This window comes from Tachyglossus aculeatus, chromosome 7 (assembly GCF_015852505.1).
Source record: "Tachyglossus aculeatus isolate mTacAcu1 chromosome 7, mTacAcu1.pri, whole genome shotgun sequence".
Classification (NCBI taxonomy): Eukaryota; Metazoa; Chordata; class Mammalia; order Monotremata; family Tachyglossidae; genus Tachyglossus; species Tachyglossus aculeatus.
In genome coordinates, this window is record NC_052072.1 from 2,896,364 (window position 1) to 2,911,836 (window position 15,473).

The 15,473-nt window shown below is 46.8% G+C and overlaps 1 protein-coding gene across 1 annotated transcript in view; it reads right to left on the minus strand.

Annotated features, from left to right (window-relative positions):
* GTF3C3 (general transcription factor IIIC subunit 3) overlaps positions 1-15,473 on the minus strand; it is a 67,037-nt gene that overhangs the window by 20,353 nt on the left and 31,211 nt on the right. Inside the window, exons 10-12 of the mRNA XM_038749144.1 lie at positions 12,186-12,357; positions 4,993-5,195; positions 2,128-2,229 (exon numbers count right to left, since the gene is read on the minus strand). Of these exons, the coding sequence (XP_038605072.1) occupies positions 2,128-2,229; positions 4,993-5,195; positions 12,186-12,357 (477 nt within the window). The remainder of the gene's footprint in view (positions 1-2,127; positions 2,230-4,992; positions 5,196-12,185; positions 12,358-15,473) is intronic.

Consider the following 15,473-nt stretch of genomic DNA (forward strand, 5'->3'; position numbering starts at 1 on the left):
TGGGCTCACAGTCTAGAAGGGAAATTAAGCGCTTCTCAGGTGGCTTGGCACATAGTAAGCACTCTCCTAGACCGTGAGCCCACTGTTGGGTACGGACCGTCTCTATATGTTGCTGATTTGTCCTTCCCAAGCGCTTAGTCCAGTGCTCTGCACACAGTAAGCGCTCAATAAAGACGATTGAATGAAGGAATGCATTTATTTTACTTGTACATATGTATTCTATTTATTTTATCTGGTTTATATGTTTTGTTTTGTTCTCTGTCTCCCCCTTCTAGACTGTGAGCCCGCTGTTGGGGAGGGACCGTCTCTATCTGTTGCCAACTTGGACTTCCCGAGCGCTTAGTCCGGTGCTCTGCACACAGTAAGCGCTCAATAAGGACGACTGAATGAATGAATGAATTTATTTTACTTGTACATATTTATTCTATTTATTTTATTTGGTTTACGTGTTCTGTTTTGTCGTCCGTCTCCCCCTTCTAGCCTGGGAGCCCGCTGTTGGGTAAGGGACTGTCCCTATCTGTTGCCAACTTGTACTTCCCAAGCGCTTAGTCCAGTGCTCTGCACACCGTAAGCGCTCAATAAGGACGATTGACTGAATGAATGAATTTATTTTACTTGTACATATGTATTCTATTTATTTTATTTGGTTTATATGTTTTGTTTTGTTGTCTGTCTCCCCCTTCTAGCCTGTGAGCACGCTGCTGGGTAGGGACCGTCTCTAGATGTTGCCAACTTGGACTTCCCAAGCGCTTAGTCCAGTGCTCTGCACACAGTAAGCGCTCAATAAAGACGATTGAATGAAGGAATGCATTTATTTTACTTGTACATATGTATTCTATTTATTTTATTTGGTTTATGTTTTGTTTTGTTGTCTGTCTCCCCCTTCTAGACTGTGAGCCTGTCGTTGGGTAGGGACCGTCTCTCTATGTTGCCAACTTGTACTTCCCAAGCGTTTAGTCCAGTGCTCTGCACCCAGTAAGCGCTCAATAAATACGACTGAATGAATGAATGCATTTATTTATTAGAGAAGCAGCGTGGCTCAGTGGAGAACAGCCCGGGCTTTGGAGTCAGAGGTCGTGGGTTCAAATCCCGGCTCCGCCAAATGTCAGCTGGGTGACTTTGGGCAAGTCACTTCACTTCTCTGGGCCTCAGTTCCCTCATCTGTAAAATGGGGATGAAGACTGTGAGCCCCCAAGGGACAACCCGATCACCTTGTCACCTCCCCAGCGCTTAGAACAGTGCTTTATAGTGAGCGCTTAATAAATGCCATCATTATTATTATTATTATTATTTCACTTGTACATATGTATTCTATTTATTTTATTTAGTTTATGTGTTTCGTTTTGTCGTCCGTCTCCCCCTTCTAGCCCGTGAGCCCGCTGTCGGGGAGGGACCGTCTCTAGAGGTTGCCGACTTGGACTTCCCAAGCGCTTAGTCCGGTGCTCTGCACACAGTGAGCGCTCAATAAATACGATTGAATGAATGAATGCACTTGTACATATGCATTCTATTTATTTTATTTGGTTTACGTGTTTCGTTTTGTCGTCCGTCTCCCCCTTCTAGCCTGTGAGCCCGCTGTCGGGGAGGGACCGTCTCTAGATGTTGCCGACTTGGACTTCCCAAGCGCTCAGTCCGGTGCTCTGCACACGGTGAGCGCTCAATAAATACGACTGAATGAACGAATGCACTTGTACATATGTATTCTATTTATTTTATTTGGTTTATGTGTTTCGTTTTGTCGTCCGTCTCCCCCTTCTAGCCTGTGAGCCCACTGTTGGGTAGGGACCGTCTCTAGATGTTGCCAACTTGTGTACTTCCCAAGCGCTTAGTCCGGTGCTCTGCACACGGTGAGCGCTCAATAAATACGATTGAATGAATGAATGCACTTGTACATATGTATTCTATTTATTTTATTTAGTTTATGTGTTTCGTTTTGTCGTCCGTCTCCCCCTTCCAGCCTGTGAGCCCGCTGTCGGGGAGGGACCGTCTCTAGATGTTGCCGACTTGGACTTCCCAAGCGCTTAGTCCGGTGCTCTGCACACGGTGAGCGCTCAATAAATACGACTGAATGAATGAAGGCGATTTAAGAAATGCGACTGTACTTCCCGCCCCCGCGGCCCCGCTTACCTTTAAAAGCATGGCGAGCATGGTCAGCAGGGTGTCCACGTAGCCGCTCATCTTGCCTTGGGAGTAGAGTAGGGTGGAGCGGTGCAGCAGTAACTTCAGCTCCTGAAAACGGACCCCGCGGGCCGCCCCGCTGACCGTCCCGCCGTCCAGCCGTCCCCCTCCCCGCTCCCCAATTGTAATAATAATAATAATAATAATAATAATGGCATTTATTAAGCGCTTCCTATGTGCCAAGCACTGTTCTAAGCGCTGGGGAGGTGACAAGGCGATCAGGTTGTCCCCCCGTGGGGCTCCCAGTCTTCATCCCCATTTTCCAGATGAGGGCACGGAGGCCCGGAGAGGTGAAGTGACTCGCCCAGAGTCCCCCGGCTGACAGCTGGCGGAGCCGGGATTTGAACCCGTGACCTCGGACTCCAAAGCCCGGGCTCTTTCCGCCGAGCCACGCTGCTTCTCTAGTATTAATAATAGTAACAATAAGGATGGCATCTGTTAAGTGCTTACTATGTAATAATAATAATAATGGTATTTATTATGGCATTTGGCACTTATGCCAAGCGCCGGAGGGGGATACAAGGTCAGCAGGTTGTCTTCACCCAACTTGTCCTTCCCAAGTGTTTAGTCCAGTGCTCTGCACACGGTAAGCGCTCAATAAATATGATTGAATGAATGAATCCCCATTTCATAAGGATGGCATCTGTTAGGCGCTTACTATGTGCCAAGCACTGCTCTAAGCACCAGGGTGGGGGTGGGGGGGTTGTCTTCACGGTCTTCACCCAACTTGTACTTCCCAAGTGCTTAGTCCAGTGCTCTGCACACGGTAAGCGCTCAATAAATATGATTGAATGAATGAATGAATGCTCATTTTATAAGGATGGCATCTGTTGAGCGCTTACTATGTGCCAAGCACTGTTCTAAGCACCGGGGGGGGGGCGGGGGGATACAAGGTCAGCGGGTTGTCTTCACGGTCTTCACCCAACTTGGCCTTCCCAAGTGCTTAGTCCAGTGCTCTGCACATGGTAAGCGCTCAATAAATACGATTGAATGGATGAATGAATGAATGAATCCCCATTTTATAAGGACGGCATCTGTTGAGCGCTTACTATGTGCCAAGCACTGTTCTAAGCAGGGGGGGGATACAAGGTCAGTGGGTTGTCTTCACGGTCTTCACCCAACTTGTACTTCCCAAGCGCTTAGTCCAGTGCTCTGCGCACGGTAAGCGCTCAATAAATACGACTGAATGAATGAATGAATCCCCATTTTATAAGGATGGCACCTGTTGAGCGCTTACTATGTGCCGAGCACTGTTCTAAGCGGGGGGGGGATACAAGGTCAGTGGGTTGTCTTCACGGTCTTCACCCAACTTGTCCTTCCCAAGCGCTTAGTCCAGTGCTCTGCACACGGTAAGCGCTCAATAAATATGATTGAATGAATGAATGAATGAATCCCCATTTCAGAGAAGGAGAAGAAGAAGAAGGATGGCATTTAGTAAGCGCTTACTATGTGCAAAGCCCTGTTCTAAGCACTGGGGAGGTGACAGGTGATCAGGTTGTCCCACGTGGGGCTCACAGCCTTAATACCACAAACACCATCATTATTATTATTATTATTATTATTTTATTTATTTATTTTTTTAATGAATCCCCATTTTCCAGATGAGGTCACCGAGGCCCCGAGAAGCGACATGACTTGCCCAAGGTCCCCCAGCCGCCCGCTGGCGGAGCCGGGATACGAACCCACCACCTCCGATGCCAAAGCCTGGGCTCTTTCCACTGGGCCACGCTGCTTCTCCATAATAATATCATTATAATAATAATAACGATGGCATTTATTAAGCGCTTACTCTGTGCCAAGCACTGTTCTAAGCACCGGGGAGGTTACAGGGTGATCAGGTTGCCCCAGGTGGGGCTCACAGTCTTAATTCCCGTTTTCCAGATGAGGTCACTGAGGCCCAGAGAAGTGACCTGCCCAAAGTCACCCAGCTGACAATGGGTGGAGCTGGGATTTGAACCCATGACCTCTGACTCCCAAGCCCAGGCTCTTTCCACTGAGCCATGCTGCTTCTCTAATAATATTACTACTAATAATAATATTAATATTGCTGGTATTGTATAATTATAACATATTATATTATATAGTATAATATATTATATATTATATATAAATATATAATAAATATTTATATATTATACGTTATAATACATATTATATGAATATTCATTAAATGTATTATGCACATCATATATGAATATATTATAAATATTTATATAATATTGCATATTACATTATATAATATATAACATAATATAGAATGCGATATATTATATATTACGTTGTAATTATTATATTTTATATAAAATTATTATATGTTATGTTACAATTTATTTTATATATTATATCATGTTATATATAATGATTATTATAATTATTATGATTGTTATAATTATAATTACTATGATATATGACATGGTATTATATAATAATATATGAAATAATGAACATTTATACAATAAATATATGTGATATATGATACGTTATGTATAGCATATGATATATATAATATATAATATAATGGATGATATAATCTATTATATGTGATATATATTATATATAATATTATATAACTATAATATATTAGGTTGTGTGATATAATCATATAATATATGTCATATTATATGTCATATATGATATTATATCATTATATTATGTTGTACAATATGATTATATCATATGTCATATAATTACACGTTAATGATATTATAGTATTAATATTAATGATAATAATATTATCATTGCTACTCGTCTCGAAAGGCTCCCGAGGGTGGCGGAGGGGGGTCCCGGCGGGGCCGGCGGGGCGCGGGCACCTACCTGCTGGGCGGCGTTGGCGTCCTGCGCCAGGGTGTCGGGGTCGTACATGGGCTCCAGGGCCTCCAGCGCCTTGTCGGGTTGCCCCAGCTGCTGCTGGAGCGTGGACAGGGCGATGCGGGCGTCCAGGTGAAGCGGGGCGAGGCCCACCACCTTGGCGTAGCTCTGGGCGGCCCGCTCCATGTGCCCCAGCGCCTTCAGGCACTCTGCGGGACGGGGAGTGGGGGAGACGCCGCCGCGCCGTGCAGAGAATGACGCCATTCATTAAGCGCTTACTATGTGCCAAGCACCGTTCTAAGCGCCGGGGAGGTGACAAGGTGATCAGGTTGGCCCACGGGGGGCTCCCGGTCTTCATAATAATAATAACGATAATGATGATGGCATTTATTAAGCGCTTACTATGTGCCAAGCACCGTTCTTAGCGCCGGGGAGGATGCAAGGCGATCAGGTTGGCCCACGGGGGGCTCCCAGTCTTCATAATAATAATAATAATAATGATGATGATGGCATTTATTAAGCGCTTACTATGTGCCAAGCACCATTCTAAGCGCCGGGGAGGTGACAAGGTGATCAGGTTGGCCCACGGGGGGCTCCCAGTCTTCATAATAATAATAATGATAATGATGATGGCATTTATTAAGCGCTTACTATGTGCCAAGCACCGTTCTTAGCGCCGGGGAGGTTGCAAGGTAATCTGGTTGTCCCATGGGGGGCTCACAGTCTTCATAATAATAATAATGATAATGATGATGGCATTTATTAAGCGCTTACTATGTGCCAAGCACCGTTCTTAGCGCCGGGGAGGATGCAAGGCGATCAGGTTGGCCCACGGGGGGCTCCCAGTCTTCATAATAATAATAATAATAATGATGATGATGGCATTTATTAAGTGCTTACTATGTGCCAAGCACCGTTCTAAGCGCCGGGGAGGTGACAAGGTGATCAGGTTGGCCCACGGGGGGCTCCCAGTCTTCATAATAATAATAATGATGATAATGATGATGGCATTTATTAAGCGCTTACTATGTGCCAAGCACCGTTCTAAGTGCTGGGGAGGTTGCAAGGTGATCTGGTTGGCACACAGGGGGCTCCCAGTCTTCATAATAATAATGATAATAATGATGATGGCATTTATTAAGCGCTTACTATGTGCCAAGCACCGCTCTAAGCGCCGGGGAGGTGGCAAGGCGATCAGGTTGTCCCACGGGGGGCTCCCAGTCTTCATAAGAATAATAATGATAATGATGATGGCATTTATTAAGCGCTTACTATGTGCCAAGCACCGTTCTAAGCGCCGGGGAGGTGACGAGGTGATCTGGTTGGCCCACGGGGGGCTCCCAGTCTTCATAATAATAATAATAATAACAATGATGGCATTTATTAAGCGCTTACTATGTGCCAAGCACCGTTCTAAGTGCCGGGGAGGTTACCAGGTGATCAGGTTGGTCCACGGGGGGCTCCCAGTCTTCATAATAATGATAATGATAATGATGATGGCATTTATTAAGCGCTTACTATGTGCCAAGCACCGCTCTAAGCGCCGGGGAGGTTATAAGGTGATCAGGTATCCCCCTTCTAGCCTGTGAGCCCGCTGTTGGGTAGGGACCGTCTCTAGATGTTGCCAACTTGTCCTTCTCAAGCGCTTAGTCCAGTGCTCTGCACACAGTAAGCGCTCAATAAATGCGACTGAATGAATGTGAGCCCGCTGTTGGGTAGGGACCGTCTCTCTATGTTGCCAACTTGGACTTCCCAAGCGCTTAGTACAGTGCTCTGCACACAGTAAGCGCTTAATAAATGCCATTAAAAAAAAAAAACCCATGACTAGACTGTGAGCCCGCTGTTGGGTAGGGACCGTCTCTAGATGTTCCCAACTTGTCCTTCCCAAGCGCTTAGTCCGGTGCTCTGCACCCAGTAAGCGCTCAATAAATGCGACTGGATGAATGAAGGAAGGAAGGAAAGGTGATCAGGCGGTCCCACGGGGGGCTCACAGTCTTCATCCCCATTTGACAGATGAGGGAACTGAGGCCCAGAGAATGATGGCATTTATTAAGCACTTACTAGGTGCCAAGCACTGTTCTAAGCACTGGGGAGGTTACAAGGGGATCAGGTCTCCCCCTTCTCGACTGTGAGCCCGCTGTTGGGTAGGGACCGTCTCTCTATGTTGCCAACTTGGACTTCCCAAGCGCTTAGTACAGTGCTCTGCACACAGTAAGCGCTCAATAAATGCGATTGAATGAATGAATGAATGAATGAATGAAAGGTCATCAGGTTGTCCCACAGGGGCGGGCTCACAGGCTTCGTCTCCATTTGACAGATGAGGCAACTGAGGCCCAGAGAATAATAATGATGATGGCATTTATTAAGCACTTACTATGTGCCAAGCACAGTTCTAAGCACTGGGGAGGCTACAAGGTGATCGGGTTGGCCCCCTTCTAGACTGTGAGCCCACTGTTGGGTGGGGACCACTGTATTAAGCACTTGGATACTGTTTTTGGGTCGGGACCGTCTTCATATGCTGCCAACGTGTACTTCCTAAGCGCTTAGTACAGTGCTCTGCACACGGTAAGTGCTCAATAAGGACGACTGAATGAATGAATCCGATTGAATTATTATTATTAGAAGGGGGACTGGGCGGAGCACTGGGATGCTGTTTTTTGGGTAGGGACCGCCTTTATATGCTGCCAACGTGTACTTCCTAAGCGCTTAGTACAGTGCTCTGCACACGGTAAGTGCTCAGTAAGGACGACTGAATGAATGAATCCGATTGAATTATTATTATTAGAAGGGGGACTGGGCGGAGCACTGGGATGCTGTTTTTTGGGTAGGGACCGCCTTTATATGCTGCCCACCTGTACTTCCCAAGCGCTTAGTACACTGCTTTGCACACGGTAAGTGCTCAATAAGTACGACTGAATGAATGAATCCGATTGAATTATTATTATTAGAAGGGGGACTGGGCGGAGCACTGGGATGCTGTTTTTTGGGTAGGGACCGTCTTTATATGCTGCCCACCTGTACTTCCCAAGCGCTTAGTACAGTGCTCTGCACACGGTAAGTGCTCAATAAGTACGACTGAATGAATGAATCCAATTGAATTATTATTATTAGAAGGGGGACTGGGCGAAGCACTGTATTAAGCACTTGGATGCTGTTTTGGGGCAGGGACCGTCTCTAGATGTTGCCAACCTGTCCTTCCCAAGTGCTTAGTACAGTGCTCTGCACACAGTAAGCGCTCAATAAATACGATTGAATCTGATTGAATTATTATTCTTATTCTTATTAGAAGGGGGATTGGGCGGAGCACTGCATATCATCAATCGTATTTATTGAGCGCTTACTGTGTGCAGAGCACTGTACAAAGCGCTATATGCATATATATATTTGTACATATTTATTACTCTATTTATTTATTTTACTTGTACATATCTATTCTATTTATTTTATTTTGTTAGTATGTTCGGTTTTGTTCTCTGTCTCCCCCTTTTAGACTGTAAGCCCGCTGTTGGGTAGGGACCGTCTCTAGATGTTGCCAACTTGTTCTTCCCAAGCGCTTAGTCCAGTGCTCTGCACACAGTAAGCGCTCAATAAATACGATTGATGATGATGATGTATTAAGCACCTGGATACCATTTTGGGGTAGGGGCCGTCTCTAGATGCTGACCACCTGTCCTTCCCAAGCGCTTAGTCCAGTGCTCTGCACACGGTAAGCGCTCAAAAAATACGATTGATGATGATGATGTATTAAGCACCTGGATACCGTTTTGGGGTAGGGGCCGTCTCTAGATGCTGCCCACCTGTCCTTCCCAAGCGCTTAGCACAGTGCTCTGCACACGGTAAGCGCTCAAAAAATACGATTGATGATGATGATGTATTAAGCACCTGGATACCGTTTTTGGGTAGGGGCTGTCTCTAGATGCTGCCCACCCGTCCTTCCCAAGCGCTTAGTACAGTGCTCTGCACACGGTAAGCGCTCAAAAAATACGATTGATGACGATGATGTATTAAGCACCTGGATACCGTTTTGGGGTAGGGGCCGTCTCTAGATGCTGCCCACCCGTCCTTCCCAAGCGCTTAGTACAGTGCTCTGCACACGGTAAGCGCTCAAAAAATACGATTGATGATGATGATGTATTAAGCACCTGGATACCGTTTTGGGGTAGGGGCCGTCTCTAGATGCTGCCCACCCGTCCTTCCCAAGCGCTTAGCACAGTGCTCTGCACACGGTAAGCGCTCAAAAAATACGATTGATGATGATGATGTATTAAGCACCTGGATACCGTTTTGGGGTAGGGGCCGTCTCTAGATGCTGCCCACCCGTCCTTCCCAAGCGCTTAGCACAGTGCTCTGCAAACGGGAAGCGCTCAAAAAATACGACTGATGATGATGATGTATTAAGCATCTGGATACCGTTTTGGGGTAGGGGCCGTCTCTAGATGCTGCCCACCTGTCCTTCCCAAGCGCTTAGCACAGTGCTCTGCACACGGTAAGCGCTCAAAAAATACGATTGATGACGATGATGTATTAAGCACCTGGATACCGTTTTGGGGTAGGGGCCGTCTCTAGATGCTGCCCACCCGTCCTTCCCGAGCGCTTAGTCCAGTGCTCTGCACACGGTAAGCGCTCAAAAAATACGATTGATGATGATGATGTATTAAGCACCTGGATACCGTTTCGGGGTAGGGGCCGTCTCTAGATGCTGCCCACCTGTTCTTCCCAAGCGCTTAGTACAGTGCTCTGCACACGGTAAGCGCTCAAAAAATACGACTGATGATGATGATGTATTAAGCACCTGGATACCGTTTTGGGGTAGGGGCCGTCTCTAGATGCTGCCCACCTGTCCTTCCCAAGCGCTTAGCACAGTGCTCTGCACATGGTAAGCGCTCAAAAAATACGACTGATGATGATGATGTATTAAGCACCTGGATACCGTTTCGGGGTAGGGGCCGTCTCTAGATGCTGCCCACCCGTCCTTCCCAAGCGCTTAGCACAGTGCTCCGCACACGGTAAGCGCTCAAAAAATACGATTGATGACGATGATGTATTAAGCACCTGGATACCGTTTTGGGGTAGGGGCCGTCTCTAGATGCTGCCCACCCGTCCTTCCCAAGCGCTTAGCACAGTGCTCTGCACACGGTAAGCTCTCAAAAAAATACGATTGATGACGATGATGTATTAAGCACCTGGATACCGTTTTGGGGTAGGGGCCGTCTCTAGATGCTGCCCACCCGTCCTTCCCAAGCGCTTAGCACAGTGCTCTGCACACGGTAAGCGCTCAAAAAATACGATTGATGACGATGATGTATTAAGCACCTGGATACCGTTTTGGGGTAGGGGCCGTCTTTAGATGCTGCCCACCCGTCCTTCCCAAGCGCTTAGCACAGTGCTCTGCACACGGTAAGCGCTCAAAAAATACGATTGATGATGATGATGTATTAAGCACCTGGATACTGTTTTGGGTAGGGGCCGTCTCTAGATGCTGCCCACCCGTCCTTCCCAAGCGCTTAGCACAGTGCTCTGCACGCGGTAAGCGCTCAAAAAATACGAATGATGACGATGATGTATTAAGCACCTGGATACCGTTTTGGGGTAGGGGCCGTCTCTAGATGCTGCCCACCCGTCCTTCCCAAGCGCTTAGCACAGTGCTCTGCACACAGTAAGCGCTCAAAAAATACGATTGATGACGATGATGTATTAAGCACCTGGATACTGTTTTTGGGTAGGGGCCGTCTCTAGATGCTGCCCACCCGTCCTTCCCAAGCGCTTAGTACAGTGCTCTGCACACGGTAAGCGCTCAAAAAATACGATTGATGATGATGATGTATTAAGCACCTGGATACCGTTTTGGGGTAGGGGCCGTCTCTAGATGCTGCCCACCCGTCCTTCCCAAGCGCTTAGCACAGTGCTCTGCACACGGTAAGCGCTCAAAAAATACGACTGATGATGATGATGTATTAAGCACCTGGATACCGTTTTGGGGTAGGGGCCGTCTCTAGATGCTGCCCACCCGTCCTTCCCAAGCGCTTAGCACAGTGCTCTGCACACAGTAAGCGCTCAAAAAATACGATTGATGATGATGATGTATTAAGCACCTGGATACCGTTTTGGGGTAGGGGCCGTCTCTAGATGCTGCCCACCCGTCCTTCCCAAGCGCTTAGCACAGTGCTCTGCACACGGTAAGCGCTCAAAAAATACGATTGATGACGATGATGTATTAAGCACCTGGATACCGTTTTGGGGTAGGGGCCGCCTCTAGATGCTGCCCACCCGTCCTTCCCAAGCGCTTAGCACAGTGCTCTGCACGCGGTAAGCGCTCAAAGAATACGAATGATGACGATGATGTATTAAGCACCTGGATACCGTTTTGGGGTAGGGGCCGTCTCTAGATGCTGCCCACCCGTCCTTCCCAAGCGCTTAGCACAGTGCTCTGCACACGGTAAGCGCTCAAAAAATACGATTGATGACGATGATGTATTAAGCACCTGGATACCGTTTTGGGGTAGGGGCCGTCTCTAGATGCTGCCCACCCGTCCTTCCCAAGCGCTTAGCACAGTGCTCTGCACACGGTAAGCGCTCAAAAAATACGATTGATGACGATGATGTATTAAGCACCTGGATACCGTTTTGGGGTAGGGGCCGTCTCTAGATGCTGCCCACCCGTCCTTCCCAAGCGCTTAGCACAGTGCTCCGCACACGGTAAGCGCTCAAAAAATACGATTGATGACGATGATGTATTAAGCACCTGGATACCGTTTTGGGGTAGGGGCCGTCTCTAGATGCTGCCCACCCGTCCTTCCCAAGCGCTTAGCACAGTGCTCCGCACACGGTAAGCGCTCAAAAAATACCATTGATGACGATGATGTATTAAGCACCTGGATACCGTTTTGGGGTAGGGGCCGTCTCTAGATGCTGCCCACCCGTCCTTCCCAAGCGCTTAGCACAGTGCTCCGCACACGGTAAGCGCTCAAAAAATACCATTGATGACGATGATGTATTAAGCACCTGGATACCGTTTTGGGGTAGGGGCCGTCTCTAGATGCTGCCCACCCGTCCTTCCCAAGCGCTTAGCACAGTGCTCCGCACGCGGTAAGCGCTCAACGAATGAACGAATGAATGAATATCCGATTGAATTATCATTCTTATCACGAGAAGGGGGGGACAGACGACGAAACCCACCCCGCGGACGGTGCCCCGCTCACCGGCGTGGCGCAGCCAGACGACGGCCAGGTTGTAGCGCTCGGAGCAGACGAGCGCGCTGAGGAGCGGCAGGGCCGAGCCGTAGTCGCCCACGTCCAGGAAGGCCTCCGCCACGTCGAGGTAGAGGTCACCCATGTCCTCGGGGTTCTGCTCCGCCAGGCTGGACAGGAGGGGCTGCGCCCGCCGGACCCCCCAAACCACACCGACTCACCCACCGCCCCGCGCGCGCCGCCCCGGCGAGCCCCTTCCCTCCCCACGGGACGATGCCGCTGAGAATCGGCCCGCCTCCGAAGCGATAACGATGCGCCAAGCGCTGACCGAAGCACCGGGGATTAATAATAATGATAATAATAATAACAGCATTTATTAATGCTCTATATGTTGCCTTCCCAGACTGAGCCCCTTCTTTCCTCTCTCCCTCGTCCCCCTCTCCATCCCCCCGTCTTACCTCCTTCCCTTCCCCACAGCACCTGTATATATGGATATATGGTTGTACATATTTATTACTCTATTTTATTTATTTATTTTACTTGTACATTTCTATCCTACTTATTTTATTTTGTTGGTATGTTTGGTTCTGTTCTCTGTCTCCCCCTTTTAGACTGTGAGCCCACTGTTGGGTAGGGACTGTCTCTATGTGATGCCAATTTGTACTTCCCAAGCGCTTAGTACAGTGCTCTGCACATAGTAAGCGCTCAATAAATACGATTGATTGATTGATTGATTGATATGTTGCCAATTTGTACTTCCCAAGCGCTTAGTCCAGTGCTCTGCACATAGTAAGCGCTCAATAAATACGATTGATGATGATGATGATGATTGAGCGCTTACTATGTGCAAAGCACCGTTCTAAGCGCTGGGGGGGGGGATACAGGGTGATCAGGTTGTCCCACGGGGGGCTCCCAGTCTTCATCCCCCTTTTCCAGATGAGGGAACTGAGGCCCGGAGAAGTGAAGGGACTTGCCCAAAGTCACACAGCTGACAAGTGGCGGAGCCGGGATTTGAACCCAGGACCTCTGGCTCCCAAGCCCGGGCTCTTTTCCACTGAGCCACGCGGCTTCTATCATAAGCACCTAACGAGTGCCACCGTTATTATTATTACGGGCCAAGCGCTGATCGGAGCGCCGGGGATTAATAAGAATCAATAATAAGCACCATGTAGCACACAGTAAGCGCTTAACAAGTGCCATCGTTATTATGTGCCAAGCGCTGATCGAAGCACTGGGGATTAATAAGAATCAATATGATCGAAGCACCAGGGATTAATAAGAATCAATAATAAGCACCTAACAAGTGCCATCGTTATTATTATTACGGGCCAAGCGCTGATTGAAGCACCGGGGATTAATAAGAATCAATAATAAGCACCATGTAGCCCACAGTAAGCGCTTAACAGGTGCCATCGTTACTATTATTATGTGCCAAGCGCTGACGGAAGCAGCGGGGATTAATAAGAATCAATAATAAGCACCTAACAAGTGCCATCGTTATTATTATTATGGGCTAAGCGCTGATCGAAGCACCGGGGATTAATAAGAATCAATAATAAGCACCATGTAGCACACAGTAAGCGCTTAACAAGTGCCATCACTATTATTATTATGGGCCAAGCGCTGCTCGAAGCACTGGGGATTAATAAGAATCAATAATAAGCACCTAACAAGCGCCATCGTTATTATTATTCCGTGCCAAGCGCTGATCGAAGCACCGGGGATTAATAAGACTCAATTATAAGCACCATGTAGCACACAGTAAGCGCTTAACAAGTGCCATCGATATTATTATTATGGGCCAAGCGCTGATCGAATCACCGGGGATTAATAAGAATCAATAATAAGCACCTAACAAGTGCCATCGTTATTATTATTATGTGCCAAGCGCTGATCGAAGCACCAGGGATTAATAAGAATCAATAATAAGCACCTAACAAGTGCCATCGTTATTATTATTACGTGCCAAGCGCTGATCGAAGCACCGGGGATTAATAAGAATCAATAATAAGCACCATGTACCACACAGTAAGTGCTTAACAAATGCCATCGTTATTATTATTACGGGCCAAGCGCTGATCGAAGCACTGGGGATTAATAAGAATCAATAATAAGCACCATGTAGCACATAGTAAGCGCTTAACAAGTGCCATCGCTATTATTATTATGTGCCAAGCGCTGATCGAAGCACCGGGGATTAATAAGAATCAATAATAAGCACCATGCAGCACACAGTAAGCGCTTAACAAGTGCCATCGTTATTATTATTATGTGCCAAGCGCTGATCGAAGCACCAAGGATTAATAAGAATCAATAATAAGCACCATGTAGCACACAGTAAGCGCTTAACAAGTGCCATCGCTATCATTACTATGTGCCAAGCGCTGATCGAAGCACTGGGGATTAATAAGGATGAGTAATAAGCACCTAACAAGTGCCATCATTATTATTATTATGGGCCAAGCGCTGATCGAAGCACCGGGGATTAATAATAAGAAACCATGTAGAACAGTGCTTTGCATATAATAAGCGCTTAACAAGTGCCATCATCATCATTATTATTATTATTATGGGCCAAGACGCTGATCGAAGCACCGGGGATTAATAATCAGCAACCATGTAGAACACTGCTTTGCACATAGTAAGCGCTTAACAAGTGCCATTATTATTATTATTATTATTATTATTATTATTATTATTAGCCAAGCGCTGATCGAAGCACCGGGGATTAATAATAAGAAACCATGCAGAACAGTGCTTTGCACATAATAAGCGCTTAACAAGTGCCATCATCATTATTATTACTATTATTATGTGCCAAGCGCTGACTGAAGCACCGGGGATTAACAATGATTAATAAGCAACCATGTAGAACAGTGCTGTGCACATAATAAGCGCTTAACAAGTGCCATCATCATCATTATTATTATTATTATTATGGGCCAAGACGCTGATCGAAGCACCGGGGATTAATAATCAGCAACCATGTAGAACACTGCTTTGCACATAGTAAGCGCTTAACAAGTGCCATCACCATTATTATTATATTATTATTATTATTATTATTATTATTATTATTATTATTATGGGCCAAGCGCTGATCGAAGCACCGGGGATTAATAATAAGAAACCATGTAGAACAGTGCTTTGCACATAATAAGCGCTTAACAAGTGCCATCATCATTATTATTACTATTATTATGTGCCAAGCGCTGACTGAAGCACCGGGGATTAATAATGATTAATAACCAACCATGTAGAACAGTGCTTTGCACATAATAAGCGCTTAACAAGTGCCAC